Source organism: Hypanus sabinus, chromosome 4, assembly GCF_030144855.1.
Source record: "Hypanus sabinus isolate sHypSab1 chromosome 4, sHypSab1.hap1, whole genome shotgun sequence".
Taxonomy (NCBI): Eukaryota; Metazoa; Chordata; class Chondrichthyes; order Myliobatiformes; family Dasyatidae; genus Hypanus; species Hypanus sabinus.
In genome coordinates this window covers 62,584,555-62,599,412 of record NC_082709.1, presented here as the reverse complement: position 1 = coordinate 62,599,412, position 14,858 = coordinate 62,584,555, and the positions used below count along the sequence as shown (strand labels likewise).

The window sequence follows — 14,858 nt, the reverse complement described above, 5'->3', positions numbered from 1 at the left end:
AGTCTACAGCCACAAACAGTTCGGCTCTTTGGGCAAACTGGGTTGTGTCATGCCTATGCTTTTACCTACAAGAGCATCAGATGGGAGTGGCACCTTGCTACTCCATATGAGGGGTGCATTGAGAAATGGTGTATTTTCCCCCATGCAACCCAAGGACACTGGACTGTGACCACCTTGTGTGTGACATGACAACCCAACCCAACTTAACCAATGCACATTTTTGGATTGTAACTGGTATCAAGTGGACAGTTCAAATGGCAAAAATTAAATTTAAAAAGTTTATTTATGAGCAGAAGTTACTCAGAAATGCCATGTATTTTGCAGTTATATTAATTATTACAATAAATATCAAATATTGCATAACAAATGACAGTTGGAGAAAACAATTGCATTCGTCTTCTCAGGGTAGTTCTAGAATGTATCAGCCAGGTGGCAAGTAGCTCAGTCTCTGGACCACTGCCGCACGTAAACATACTGTCAGGAGGACTACACCACATACCAGGTATAGCAACTGTGTGCAGTAACTAGTAAAACTGTTCACTGAATGGATTAAAGAAATCTCTCCTCCTATATAAAAAAAAGTGCAAGAATTTCCCAGAGACTTTCCACAGACATGCAATCAAGCCATTGGCAGGGGATTGCACAGGATCAGCAAGCACTAACCAGTAATATTCCGGACCTATCCATTTTGAGCTGGGCTGTAGTCAGGTAGGGTTAACTATCAGGACAACCCCAGAGCCATATAATTAGAATATCAGCCAAAACTCACCCTGCTTTAAAATATTTAATATAAACAAAACATGTAAGCAAGTAGAAGCAACAACAGATACCAAGTAAACCGAATGGGTTTCTATGAATCCCCCTCTAAGCAGACAGCAAGAAAAGGACATGTTTTCACCCAGTGACAAGGCAGCAGAACACAGGCTGATTCAAGGTTAGACCTTAAAATACACCGTCTCAACAAAAAATATGCACTTCCACTTTTCTCTTGCAGGATGGATTTCTGGTCAATATACATTCTTAAACAATATTCCAATTAGACAAGAAAGCAAATTCTCTCTGATTCCCTACCAGCTTGGAAACTGCCTAGATACAGTATATACAAACCTTGGTAACTCAAAGCAGCATGAATTTCGATTACTGGCCAATTAAGAGTTCACTGTCCTCCTCTGGATTCACAGGCTGCTTTATACTCAATATAGAATGATACCTTGCCAAGCTTGATCATATTTGCTGTGGAAGTGACTGAGCGCAATTCCCTTTTTAAATGCAAATCCACAGGAAATGCACACAGATACCTGAAATATAACTCACCTCAGAATATAGAGGTCTTAGTACTGGAATCAAACTCCATTTACATGCAGGGTGGGGGTGGAAAAGTACAATAAGATAGAAAATTTGGGTTATATCTTTCCTAATATGTCGTCTGGTGCTCCTCCACTCTCAGGACATGATCAGCAGTCGTCAGTGTGAGATTCCCAAAAGACTTATTCACCGATCACTGCCATTAGCTGTGGCCTTCACAAATGCACAATGGTAGATGGCCCAAGGTTTTCGGGATTGTGCTATACATGTTCAACTGTAAGTGACTGGGTGGAATACACTCCTGATCAATTTAGCGGATTGAAATTCTTGGCTATGTAACTGAGCTTATTATTCATCTGGGAACTATATTTAAAATAACAACTGAAGTTTTAAAGATTATTCTACAAATTTTGTTTTAGATTCCCTTAGATTCCCCTACTTTACAATTAGATTTCGTTTTAGAATTACAAATAGGTTTTCTTTTTTTAAAAACAAGTGCATTTTTTCTTTAAAGTGCAAAACCATGCCCGTAGTGAAGATTAGTGCGATTTTGCCGCTTTGGCTGTGAGCTGGCAGGACCCTAGCAGTATGACATGCAACCCGTGTACTCTAAAGACATGACAGCATTTAAAGACATCATCTTCTTATCTAAGGACTGCCATCAGCCCAGGATATTTTCCCTTTATGCTGATATTTCATCCCGAGCATCTTACTATGAGGTTTGCAACCAAATAATTTTTGCCCTCTGAAAGATTACATTGTTTTGTGAAGGGTATACAGCTGAACTTTAAATTCATGGCTTTGCAAATAGCATTAAACATACACAAAATTACCACTTGATTGAAAACAAAAGTTGTGCCTGTGCACCCTCCAGGATCATGGTGACTTTGTGGAACTAAATATTAACTTCACAGGTAAAACATTATTTTTAATTTTTCTATACATTCATGGTTTTGATATTTAAAATATGGAAATGAAAAAATGTTAGATTGTTACAGAATTTAGCGATTCTTGACTGCCAATGTCCATTTTACTGACTGGGTTGAGAATATGTGGAAGTGGACAACCAAAGGCTGGAGCACAGGAGCAGACTGGTTTATAGTCACATGGTGAATCTCCTGGAGGACTCTGTCCAATCAGAACTGGCAACCCCAAAGAAGTTCTGGATGTATAACAACAACCAAACATGACAATGATCCTTCCTTTTTAAAAAAAGTTTTGAAATAAATACCAATCTATACTACACCATTAATAACTTCAAAAATCTGGTGTCTTGACATTAGTAAAATATTAAACCAGACACCACATTTAGACTGGAAGATTTGCTCGCACTGTCTTTCACTTCATTCTACAACACTGAATGAAAGACCATGCTGCTTTGGCTATGGTGAATCCCCCATCCGTATTTTCTAGATTTTTTGTCAATTCCAGCCCCTCTATGTTATACCTCAAACAACCAAGTGATGGAGTATTTAGCTCCACCAAGCAACCCCTTGTTTTTCTCCCCAGGCTAACCCACAAACCAAAGGAACAATGGAAGGGGGCGTGGTGGTTGTAGGAAAACGGACAGGGTAAAAAAGCATTAACCAAACATGGCCAACTCAAATTCTACTTCTAGTGACCACAGCTTCATCTGTTGTTTTTGGTAAAGCAGATCATACCTAAACTCAACCAATTATAATATAGTTTGATATTAGTACATAGAGCAAAATAAATCCTTATAGCTTATATAAAGTAGTAATATCATAGTATTGAAGCACCAAATCTGAAAACTTGCCCCCTCCCACACTATCACCTACAACCTGTTCAATATCACCAATCAATATTCACAGACTTAAACTAAACCCACTTCAGTCTCTGTTGTCAAGGTCAGGTTGCAATGATGGTAATCATAGGGAGTTAACCAGTTTCACAGTAAAGCACACCTAATGCTTTTGATCAGTACAGCCCTTCAACTCCAATGTATTGCGGTGAGTTTTTAATTGATTGTATTAATGTCAAAAGGGCTTATGCCAAACCTTGAGGATCGAATAATCCTATTTCTATGCTAAAAAGTGAAGAAATTGATTAAGCAGTGTTCTAGAAAGTCCCAATAGAATTTAATTGGGGTAATGTGATGGGTTAAAGTACAATACTACTACCTGGTGTATTGGCTTTGGAAGAAAAGTAATTTATATTTGTGTTCACTGATAATGGGTTACAGTGTGAATGCTTTAAAAATGTTTAAGAAATAAGACCTTAAGATACTTGGATTTAAAAATGCATGCATGCTCAAAAGGAGGTGAGGCAGTTTGAGTATTGGATAATAAACAAATACAGCAAGGTTTGTTATGGGGCTGTCAAGGTCAAAGAGTAATTGAATCATAAACAAAGGGTAGCACTTTCATAAAGAAAGGGTGGTGATTTCGCTTCTGCTTAGTACAAATCAAACATTCAAGGGTGTGCTTTAATGCTTTTTGTTGTGCTTAGCGTGATATTTCTCAAGAGCAAGAGTTGAGAAATTATGCTTATCTTGCTCATTAGTGTCAAGCTGCTGGTTCAGCCTTTGCATAAATGCCTCTTTTGTTCATTACTATCTTTCATTACAAACTTTCAGAATGTTCAAATATCTTATGTCGCCTCACTTCTACCTTCATTTCATCACCAATCAGTTCTCTTGACTGACACTCTCACATCAAAATCTTTTAATCTTTTCAACAGCTCGGCTTCCTTTGTTCACTTGCACTTACCACCTTCAGACTTTCAGGAGCTTCTCAACAAAACAAACCTAGCTTCCAGTTAAAACGACTTAGGACTGGGTTGGGGGACTAAGTAATAAGGGATGGAGAGTGGGGGGGGGAGGGGTTGGTGGGAATAGAATTCAGATGGGTCACTTCTTTGCAGGTAAAACCAAATTGGTTTCAGTCTTCTCATTGAAGGTGCCCATCTTTGATATTGGCATGCCAAGCCCACAAAGCACACTGGGGACACTCTGATTTCGCCTCAAGACACCTAACAGACTGCTGCCAGTCCCCATGTATACTGCCGATTCCTGTTGGTGCTTCTTAACCTTTCCTTCCTGGCTGTCATCACACTCTGGGGTATTCCGTGGGGCAACAGCCTGTGCAATTCCCATTCTTTTCAGCTTTTTGACCAGGTTCAGACTGGCGGGCACAGAATCGGCACAAACCCGACCAGGCTTCAGGCAGTAGATTTCATGGAGCAGCGTCTCTGCAGGGCGTGAAGCAAGAAAGTTCTCAATGGCTCCTTGTGTGTCAAAGGGCAATGGCGACAGGCATGGGGAGCGGCAGGGGGAGTTTGGTGGGGTACGGGGTGTAGTTAACGCCTTAGGGGGAACTACAGGCGGGATTTTAAGCAGAGGGCAACGATAAACACCAGCGGAGATTCCACGATCTTGCAAAAGCTTTGTCAAGCTGTTAGTGCTGCTCAGAGTAGTAGTTGACTCTCTTCTTTTTGTGAAGGATTCACCAATGCTTGGCCGGCAAGGAACAATGGGGGTGCTTGGACTGGAGATCATATTTGCAGATGAACCCCCTGAATTTGGCACCGGAGCATACATGACACTAAAACAAAGAACAGAGAAATAAACCTAACTTAATTTCATTGTCAAATGTCTCATAAAACTATTTTTACTTAAACCACCCACTAGAATATAGTGGGTATATAGTTGTTGTATCAGAACATTTCAGGAAATACCTTCTGAATACGTGAACTTTGCTGGCAAGCTCATTCATTGCCCAAGAAAGGCAATAGAGGCCCCACCTTGAACTGCTGAAGTCTCAGTATGGAACAATGACCCAAGGACAAAGCAAGAAAGCTGACAGATAGAGGATTCCAGTTAATAGAGAATAGGGACAGCCACTTACTTGGGGCACTCTTAAAAAAACAAATTGAGAAAACAGCTGCAATTCCCTTCGTTTAATTGGAACATTATGCCCCTTAACTTGGACAGGAGATTATTGGCGAACAGTTTCTAACTAGCATCAGACTTGGATACTAGACTGTGCTCAGAGCAGTTTTTAAATAGCTTCAGTTGTGTGTGCTTCTGTTTGAAAAGCTATGATTTTTGTCATTGATAGTTGGTGAGAAGTAAGCAGAAAGACAATTCAGAACTGTTTTGCTTACTGCAGTTTCAAACGTTCAGATTTGAAGATGCTAGGAATGGCTGGGAGTAAAAATAAACAATTTTACTACTTCAACAAGTTAGACACTACAAAGTATTTGAAAATATTGACAATCATCTTGAATGTTACAGTGAAAGTGAAGACTTGGAGGATGCAATCATCGAAAATTGTACAAAGGCAGCCTATTATCTACACAAGGTGTCTGCGCTGATTTTATTTATTCAGTCAATCAAAAGAACATGGCAGCTCTAAGAGCTGCTTGCATGTGACAGAGGGCACACCCCATTAAACTACTTGGACAAGTGGGCAAAACTAGGTGAGGGTAGCCGGTGGGCCTTATACCCTATTGAGATAGGGACTTGAAAAACCAAAATTGCTGAGGCTGAAAAATTATTCATCAGAGTAGTAATTTGTAATTCCTATGCTAACTTTTCTTAGGTGTTGGGATTAATTGGAATAATTCTTCTGAAAAGCCAGAGGCCTAGTGGATGGAATCAGTGGCATAATTTTACAAACACAATTCAGGTAATAATTCATTTTTCATTCACAGTGTCAAGAATACACAATACCAAAAGAATGAGTATTGGACCCAACAGTTCCATAAGAAAATAGGACATAGCAGACTAACAACCCACCTTGATGAAACTTGAACAATGTCAGTAGGATGAAGAATTCTGCAGGTAGTGAAGGTGTAAGTTGAGTTGGTCTGTGACAGACATTTGCCTGGATTCCTCACTGCAGACAGAAACGGGGGTGGGGGTGGCCAACGGAGGAAAATAATTGATGATGTGGGTGGTGTGAGGGTGGGGGGGGAGGAGTGGCATGAGAGGGGAGGGGGCAGAAGAGAGGAAAGAGAAATTTTGTAGGTTAACATCAAATTCAGACACTAACCATTTGAAGATTATATTACCTATTTATCCATTTTTGATCTTCCTTCTGTACACTGAAAATGCTGCAGGTGGTCACAAAGAAGGGTTACAAAAAGTATCTTTCTTCATGAAGGAAATACTCAACACCCACAAAGTGACACCCAGTGTCCAGGCCCCAAACTGATGTTTCTCCACCATGAAAGGTCAACAGATTAATAAGATAACCCAGCTCTCCTCACCAGATACCTGATCTACTGAGCAACCCATACTTTCCCTACACTTGCTCAGTTCTGAGAGAACAAAAAGGCCAGTTATGCAAAATTGCTGAATCCAATGTTGAGCTGGCTATTAGAGAAGATGAAACTCAACAGACAGTGCTGGACTTCTGCGGAACAGCTGACAAGGTTAAAGACAGAAAATGCCATAAACACTCAGTTCAGATATCATCTATGGAAAGAGAGAGAACGTTTTAGCTTTATGTTGCAGAGTGGGTGGAGTGGATGGAATAAGGGAATATCACCAATAAAGCGAGCCCAGAGTGGCTGTGGGATAAATGTTTGATGAGTCTATATGGTATGACAGAGGCATTTAAGAAATTTTTTGGTAGAAAAGGGAATACAATCTCCTTAAACTAATTGTGACTGTTACTGTCCCATGCAAATCACAAGGATAATTTGCTCAGGGCCTCTCATTACACTTGATCATTAATCCACCAAACGTTCTACAGAAAAGAACTCACCAGCTGCTGACTCGTGAGTTGAGTGGCTATTTATTGGCAGAAAAATATCTGGTGGTAGCTCCTTCCTTTCAGAAGACTCTTTCTCTTTGTCCTGTTTCTTCTCTTTTTTATCCTCAGGGGTGGAAGTGTGCTGAGCTTTGAATGAGATTCCTTCCTCACTGTCCTCTTCCAGATCAGAGAGACGGTAAATGTCGTCTTCCTGAAGTAGCTCAAAACCTTTAGTGAGGACACCAGGCCGTGGGTCCAAAATTGTGCCCAGGTTAGGTTGTGCTAACTGTTGCCACTGATGTAGAGTCATTGAACCTACCAAATGCAAGGTGACAAAAAAAATTAAGAATCTTAACTAGATTCAATGATGAAATAAAGACAACTAAGTCATTGACTTCCATTTGGTTCTATAGATATGATTTTATATTGTTTGTAATAACTTCTGATGTTAACAGAGTAAATGTAGAAAAAATGCATTAATTGCCAGAAATAGATTAAATATCGTATTTGATGAAAGAAGTAATTTTGAACCATTGACGTTATTGAAATCAGATGGATCCAACCAAACAAGTATTTTTATATTGGGTACATTTCACAAATTGCATCACTTTCATTTATAATTGATTGAATGTTGAGATGAATCTTTTTGTATAACAATTAAGAAAATTCCATATTGTACATTGTTTACTTTTAATGGGGCATTATGATACCAAACGCTGCACAGTGATAATCTTGACAGTCAATGCATTTAACATGAAATGCATCAGACACTACCAGTTAGGCACTATAACATACATAGAAGGGTGCAGCTTCTACTGAGAAAGGTGGCACTTGAATAAAACATATCCATATAATTTTGAAAAATATTAGTGTTCCTGGAATGCAGAGTTCAACAATTTCAGAGAAACAGCACTTAGACATCCATCGATGCGCATCATTTGTTCTTGTATTGTTAACACGCACGCATATGCACACAGGTCTTCCACCATTATGTATTTTGTTATTCATTCTCTTATGTCAATAATGACCTGTCCCTTTTCTTTCCTCTCCACTCCCCACTCCATAATTTTCCAGCATCACAAACTGATTTATGAACTCTAATCTTTACTACAGATTTGAACTGAAACTTTAAATCTGTTCCTCCAGCTAACTCTAGTCCAACTACTTTAGTGCAGGGTGCCACGGTAGCACACTCGTTGGTGCGATACTATTACAGCTCAGGGCCTCGGAGTTAGCAGTTCAATTTCAGTGTCCTCTGTAAGGAATTTGTACATCCTCCCCATGGAATGCGTGGGTTTTCTCCAAGTGCTCCACAGTCCAAGGATGTAGTGGTTAGGAGGTTAATTGGTTATTGTAAATTGGACCATCATTAGGCCAAGGTGAAATCGGGGGTTGCAGAGTAATGCAACTTGAAGAGCCCTGTTCCTTACTATCTTTAAATGGTACCCCTTCTGTACCAATCTCATTTCCCAGCACTTGTTCTGTAGCATCCTGTGCCTTGGAGATTCCAGAGCTCAACATGATACCTTCACATGTTGAGAGTTTTATCTCCACTACCTACTAGGGTGCATTCCAGATTCTAACCACACTCTACTCTCTCTACACCTATGACTGTGTGGCTAGCACAGCTTAAAAGCCATCTGTAAATTTGCCAGTGACACTATTGTTGGCAGAATTTCAGATAGTGACCAGGAGGCGTACAGGAGTGAAACAGATCACCTGGTTCAATGGTGTTGCACCTTACATTCGACGTCAGGAAGACCAAGAAATTGATTGTGGATTTCAGGAACGGGAAATCGAGGAGCACACACTAGTCCTCATTGAGGATTCAGCAGTGGAAAGGGAGAGCAGTTTCAAGATCCTGGGTGTCAACATCTCAGAAGATCTATCTTGGGAGGGCCCAACATATTGCTGCAATTAGAAAGAAGGCAAGGCAGTGGCTATATTTCATTAGGAGTTTGAGGAGACTTGGTATGTCACCAAAGACAGGTGCAAATTTTTACAGCTGTGCCATTGAGAACATTTTATCTGGTTGCATTATCATCTGCTATAGAAGGACCACTGTACAGCACTGGGAAAAAACAGCAGAAGATTGCAAACTCAGTCAGCTCCATCATGGACACCAGCCTCCCCAGCGTCGATGATACCTTCAAAAGGTGACACCTCAAAAAGGCAGCATTAAGGACCCCCATCACTCATATTCATTACTCATTGCTACCATCAAGATGGTGGTACAGGATGGTGATGACACACACTCAACATTTTAGGAACAACTCCTTCCCCTCTGCCATCAGATATCTGAATAGACAAAGAACCCATGCTAACTATCCCACTATTTTTTCCACTCTCTTTTTGGACTAATTTAATTTTTTATATATTCTTACTGTAATTTAGTATTTTTATTATATATCACACTGTACTACAGCTGCAAACAACAAATTTCATTACGATGCCAGAGTTATTAAACCCGATTCTGAATCTGATTCTTTGGAAGAGAAAAAAAACTCTTCCTCAGAAAATCCTTCTAAATTTACTGGCCTTTATCTTAGACAATATCTTCTGATTTCAGATACCTCTGCTATAAAGGAGAAAAAGTTACAGAGTAATGTGCCACAAACTAGGTCTTTCAATTCTAATTACCTGTACTATTTATGCCTCTTCTATGTATCTCAATCAGGTCCCTCCTTCGTCTCTTCTATTCTGAGGAAGTCAAACACAGCTTCTCTTCTCATCCAGTCTCTTCTTATAATGATCCTTCCCAGAAAGCACCCTGGTTAATCTCCTCTGCACTCTCTCCATGTCCAATTACTTTCTTCCTATAGTGTGGTGATCAGAACTGCACATATCATCCAGTTGTGGTATAACCAATGTTTTCCAAGTTATACCATAGCCTCCACACTTTTATATTCTATGACCTGGCTAATGAGAATAGAGTCTTCACTACCTCATCTACCTGTGCTGCCACCTCCAGTGATCCCTGGACTTGTATACCAAGGTCCTGCTGTTGCTCAGAACTCTCTAGAACCCTACCATTCATTATATATTAGTCTCTTAATTTTATCAGTCCTCACATTTAACAGGATTCAACCCAATCTGTTAATGCTCTATCTTACCAATTCATTAATATCATTCTGTGGCAAAAGTCCATTGTTCTCACTGTTAACCACTCCATCCACTCTTACTTTTGGGGAAGTATTGTGAGGCCTGGATAAACAGCCATGAATCAGCTCTCATCATCAATAGCTTGACTGGATCCAACCACAGCTCTTCTTTCTCAGAAGGCTGAAGAAATCTGCATTCCCCTTTGACAGTCACCAATTTTTATCAATGCATCATAGAGAGCATCCTATCTGGTTGCATCATGACTTGGTATGGCAATTGCTCTATCTACAACTGTGCAAAATTGTAGTCTTCACAGAGCTCAGCACATCACAGAAACCAGCCTCCCCTCCCTGAACTCTGCCTACACTTCTTATTGCCTTGATAAAGCAGCCAACATTATCAAAGACCCCACTCACCCCCAGCATTCTCTCTTCTCCCCACTCCCAGTGGACAGAAGATTAAAAGTCCAGATGCAAGTACCAAGGACAGCTTACACTCCACTGTAAGACTATTGAATGGTTCATTAGTATGATAAGGCAGACTCTCGATCTCAGAATCTACCTCATTATGGCTATACATCACTATGCTTGTCTGCATCACATTTTCTCTGTAACAGTAACACTTTATTCTGCATTTTGTTGCTGCTTTTCCCTGATACTACCACCATGCACTGTTGTAACTAATTGATTTAGTTTGTAAGGTAAGTTTTTTTTTACTGTACATGTGACAATAATAAATGTATTATCAATTTGCATCATTGATCACAGAACACTACAGATCAAAGTGCTCCTGCTTTGCAGAGATCCTGAACTGAAAACAAAAGCCTTCAATGATCAGATTCTGACATCTAAATCCTGATGACAAAGTGTGCTGAAGAGCTAGCAGTGGTGGAATGAGGGCATGGCAGAGTGCTTGGCGAACTACTCTATTGCCTTCTCCTCATTCTATCACTGTTCCTGTTAAATACTCTGTATTGCAATACATCAGTGGCCACTGAAATCATTAAGGAACTCTACGTCTCTATCCGCACCTTCAAGTGGTTTGACAATCTGTAGCTTTTCAGGTAGGAATGTGCGGTAAGAGCTTGACACACTGGAAAAGCAAGACATCTCTGTTAGGTCACTAAGGTTGGTCCCAGTGGACATCACACTCTCTGCTGGTGTACTGCAGCCAGACTCCTCTTTTGTTGCCATGGCCATCAGCTTCCGGTCCCGTTCACTTTCAAAGAACCTCTTCTCACTCAAGTAATTCTCCTGCCGCAGAGAAAGGCGGCGCAAAGCAGTGGACAGGTCTTTGCCACCAGGTGTTCCCGGCTGTCCAACATTAGACCGTTCACTGTGGAAAAAAAAACAAGAAAATGAACAATACATACATGGCTTTTCCAGGTTAGGGTGGTCAAACTAGAATTAAGCAGACTTCAGCAACTAAATGTCAGATTATCAACCAATTACTAACTAATGCCAACGCTACTCACAGTGAACTTTTGGTCAAGCTATTACTGTTGAAAGTATCCTGACAGGTATGGCAATTCCAACACACAGGAAAATAATAGGCTGCAAAGAGTTATCTAGAGGAGGCAATTCCTCAAGAAAGTGGCACCTATCATTAAGGAACCTCACTAAGTAAGCCATGTCCTCTTCTCACTGCTACTATTGGACAGGAGCTAAAGAAAACTGAAGTGGTACACATTGATCAGCAATTTTCCTACAACCCTCAGATTTTTGATCCGACCTACACAAAGCTAAATCTACCTGAGCAATGGATTGCTATAGACCACCTCTTGCAATGAAGTCTTTGCACACAGTCTTGTCTCGCTCCCCTCACTGTCTTGTATAATCTAGCTATAATCTGCCGTATATACTGTGTGCCATTTGTACCTGTTTCTGTGATGCTGCAAGTTTTTCCATTGTACGCTACCTCAACTGTACTAGTGCACATTGAATGAATTTGACTATTAACAGATATTCAAAGGCATCATATTCTTTGAAGTGCTTGCTGGCTTTCTAAATGTATTGTCTGCTGAGAATCAGAAATCTCATTTGCCAAACCTGAATGTACATTATGAAATAGTCTTCAGATTCTAAGCAAAAGAAACATACCCATACTCAATAAAAAGAAAAGACTTGGAAACATGCTAGAGAGAGAAAATGTTAATCAGTCTTCTGAAATGCAAAGCACACCAGCTGGGCCTTCCATCCAGCATGGAACCCCATGTTGTCAAATTACTACTGACCACATATAGATAACATCACAGTGTCATACTTTTAACTGCAATGTAAGAATTAACTGAAGTGATTATTCATATTCATATTTGCTTTCAAAATATCACAGTTATTATGGGCTAGATTCAAGTCATCATGGTGGTGATACCCAAAATTAAAGTCTATAAATTTAAGTGAGTCATTCTACTTAGTGCTAGAATAGGGGCTTGCTAAAGTGGTAAAGTTGTGGCATATTGCATAGATCCAAGGAGAAGCTTAAAGCTGAGTTAATATATACAAGTGTACAATAATATGTACAAGTGGAATGAAAATCTAACTTGACGCAGCATCATCTGGACATGGTGTCAGGTATGCAACATTCACATGAAAAAACAAATTATCCAATGAAGGACCCAACTGGAACAAAAAGAAATCCATTGTAGTGCAAGGTGAGCACAGGAATACTATAGTGAGGTAGTGATTAGGGTTGTGCAGATTAGTTCAAGAAATAAAGCTGAAGGGAACTTGCTGGTGGGATGGGGCTTCAAGCTCAAAGGTAGCTACAAGAAGATGGCGACATGGGCAAGTACACAAAGGAGAAAGAAATAGGAGTTGCTAATGAGGCTTGAGTGAACCATGAAATACAGCATAATGCAGCTTGGTGCTTTATTCTTTTCTATTAAAGTGGTGCATAGCAACATACATAGAAGGGGTAATACATTTAGCCCAGAAAATGCTCCGCCATACAGCTTGATCATGGCTGAGAAAGTGCCAAGTTTACTTTGTCACCTAATCTCCACATTCTCCAGTTCTCCTGGTATCGAAAAATTCTCTCATATGATTAAATACTAATCACCCACTAAAATACACAATTCCAAAGTTTTAAAACCATTTGAATTAAAAAAAAAGTTATCAACTACAATAAATGAATGATCCATTATCCTGAGACTTGGCCCAACATTATGACATTTTGCTGAGGAAAGACTCTGGAAATCTCCAAGTAAATTTGCTCACACACTTTACAACAGGTTTCATCTGTTATCAGGGCCTTACATAATTACCCACACTGTCAGCCGTGAATTGATGAGTACTGCAGGTTGTTGAACAATTGTAATCAGCAAAATGGGCTGAGTAAGCAACACTGTGAATCAAAGGAGTGACATCCATGAATACCGTCCTTTCAAATTTATCAACACAAACAAAATTTGAGATGCAAATTAGATTCTTTTTCTTTGCAAAATGTCAAATTAACAAGTGGAGTAACAAAGGAGACATTTTGCACGGGAATGAATAATTGCACCAATACCACATATCTAAGGTATTATTCCAGTTCCATAATAGTAATTCATTAGCATTCCAATACGATACTGGAACAGGATACACAGAGAATTCCTCTTGTGTATCTCTCCCTTATCTGTTAACCTTGACCATTAGGCAGTGAGAAAGCAACTTATTGACATCTGTTACTTACCAGTGGGAACTAGCTTCACCCGCTGAGTTTTTTGACACTTTTGGATCAGATGACCCCATGTTGGGTTGCTGGGATTTCATAGTTACAAGAAGAGATGAACAACCAGATCCTGGGATAGATCCCAGAGGAGAAGCTGGCATGTGAGTTTGTAGGGTTTCATTTATGCTTCGGACTGTACAGAAAACCCGTCTGTGTTGGCTCCTAAGGCAATAAAAAAGGGAGGAATATATCAATGTATTGGAAAATCAGCAATTACATCACAATGAGCATTGAGAGGAAGGCAAATCAATTTTGTTAGTATTAGACTAGTGATAGCAAGAAGCATTTCTTCACAGAAAAGTAAATAAAAATCTGGAATACTCATTTGTAAGTTGTTGAAGCTAGGGTCCAATTGAAAAAGCCAAAATTGCCAAATATATTTCATATACAAGGATGGCAATAGGTAATCAAATGGATAAGGTAAAATTAATCAGTCAAAATCTAAGTGAAAAACAGTAGACTTAAAGGTTGAACCCCACTTCTTGTGCTCTGGTTTAAGACGAATGATCAATTCTCTCAAATTTGTTCAGATTTTTTCTAAGAAATAGTGGGACAAAAATATGCTGAGTATCTGTAACACTTCTATTTACCTTTGATCTTCCATCGTTGACTCTTCAAGATTAAGCTCTCTGCGCATACTTCCTTCAATCTCAGCAGCCAAGGAATTCTACAAGAAAATTATTTTATGGTTAGTTTCCAAAAAACTACTGCGTGAAGAAACTACAAATGCATGTGCAGGCCCATAAACAAGATCAATATTCTGCAATGAAGCTGTCTGATGCTTGGGTAGATGTGAGTGGTCACAGTGATGGTGAGGGATGATGGAGGTGGGTGGTGGGATAAAGAATTACAACAAATATGATAACATATCATTACTATCATATGGCAGGAGGTACAGAAGCCTTGGGTCCTACGCCACAAGGTTCAGGAACAGCTATTATCTACAACCATTAGTCTCCTGCAGAGTCATGGATAACTTCAATTGCCACTACTCTAAACTGATTCTATGACCTACAAACT

General features: G+C 39.7%; 1 protein-coding gene across 5 annotated transcripts in view; it reads right to left on the bottom strand.

Annotated features, from left to right (window-relative positions):
* Window positions 1-264: 264 nt before the first annotated feature.
* The window catches only part of trak2 (trafficking protein, kinesin binding 2), a 106,294-nt gene continuing 91,700 nt past the window's right edge, over window positions 265-14,858 (bottom strand). For all 5 annotated transcript variants that reach the window (XM_059967256.1, XM_059967257.1, XM_059967258.1 and 2 more), the window contains 6 exons: window positions 14,429-14,505; window positions 13,800-14,000; window positions 11,158-11,462; window positions 7,038-7,340; window positions 6,065-6,164; window positions 265-4,868 (listed from right to left, as the gene is read on the bottom strand). In XM_059967256.1, coding sequence (XP_059823239.1) covers window positions 4,175-4,868; window positions 6,065-6,164; window positions 7,038-7,340; window positions 11,158-11,462; window positions 13,800-14,000; window positions 14,429-14,505 — 1,680 coding nt within the window. In that variant the 3' untranslated portion in view covers window positions 265-4,174. The remainder of the gene's footprint in view (window positions 4,869-6,064; window positions 6,165-7,037; window positions 7,341-11,157; window positions 11,463-13,799; window positions 14,001-14,428; window positions 14,506-14,858) is intronic.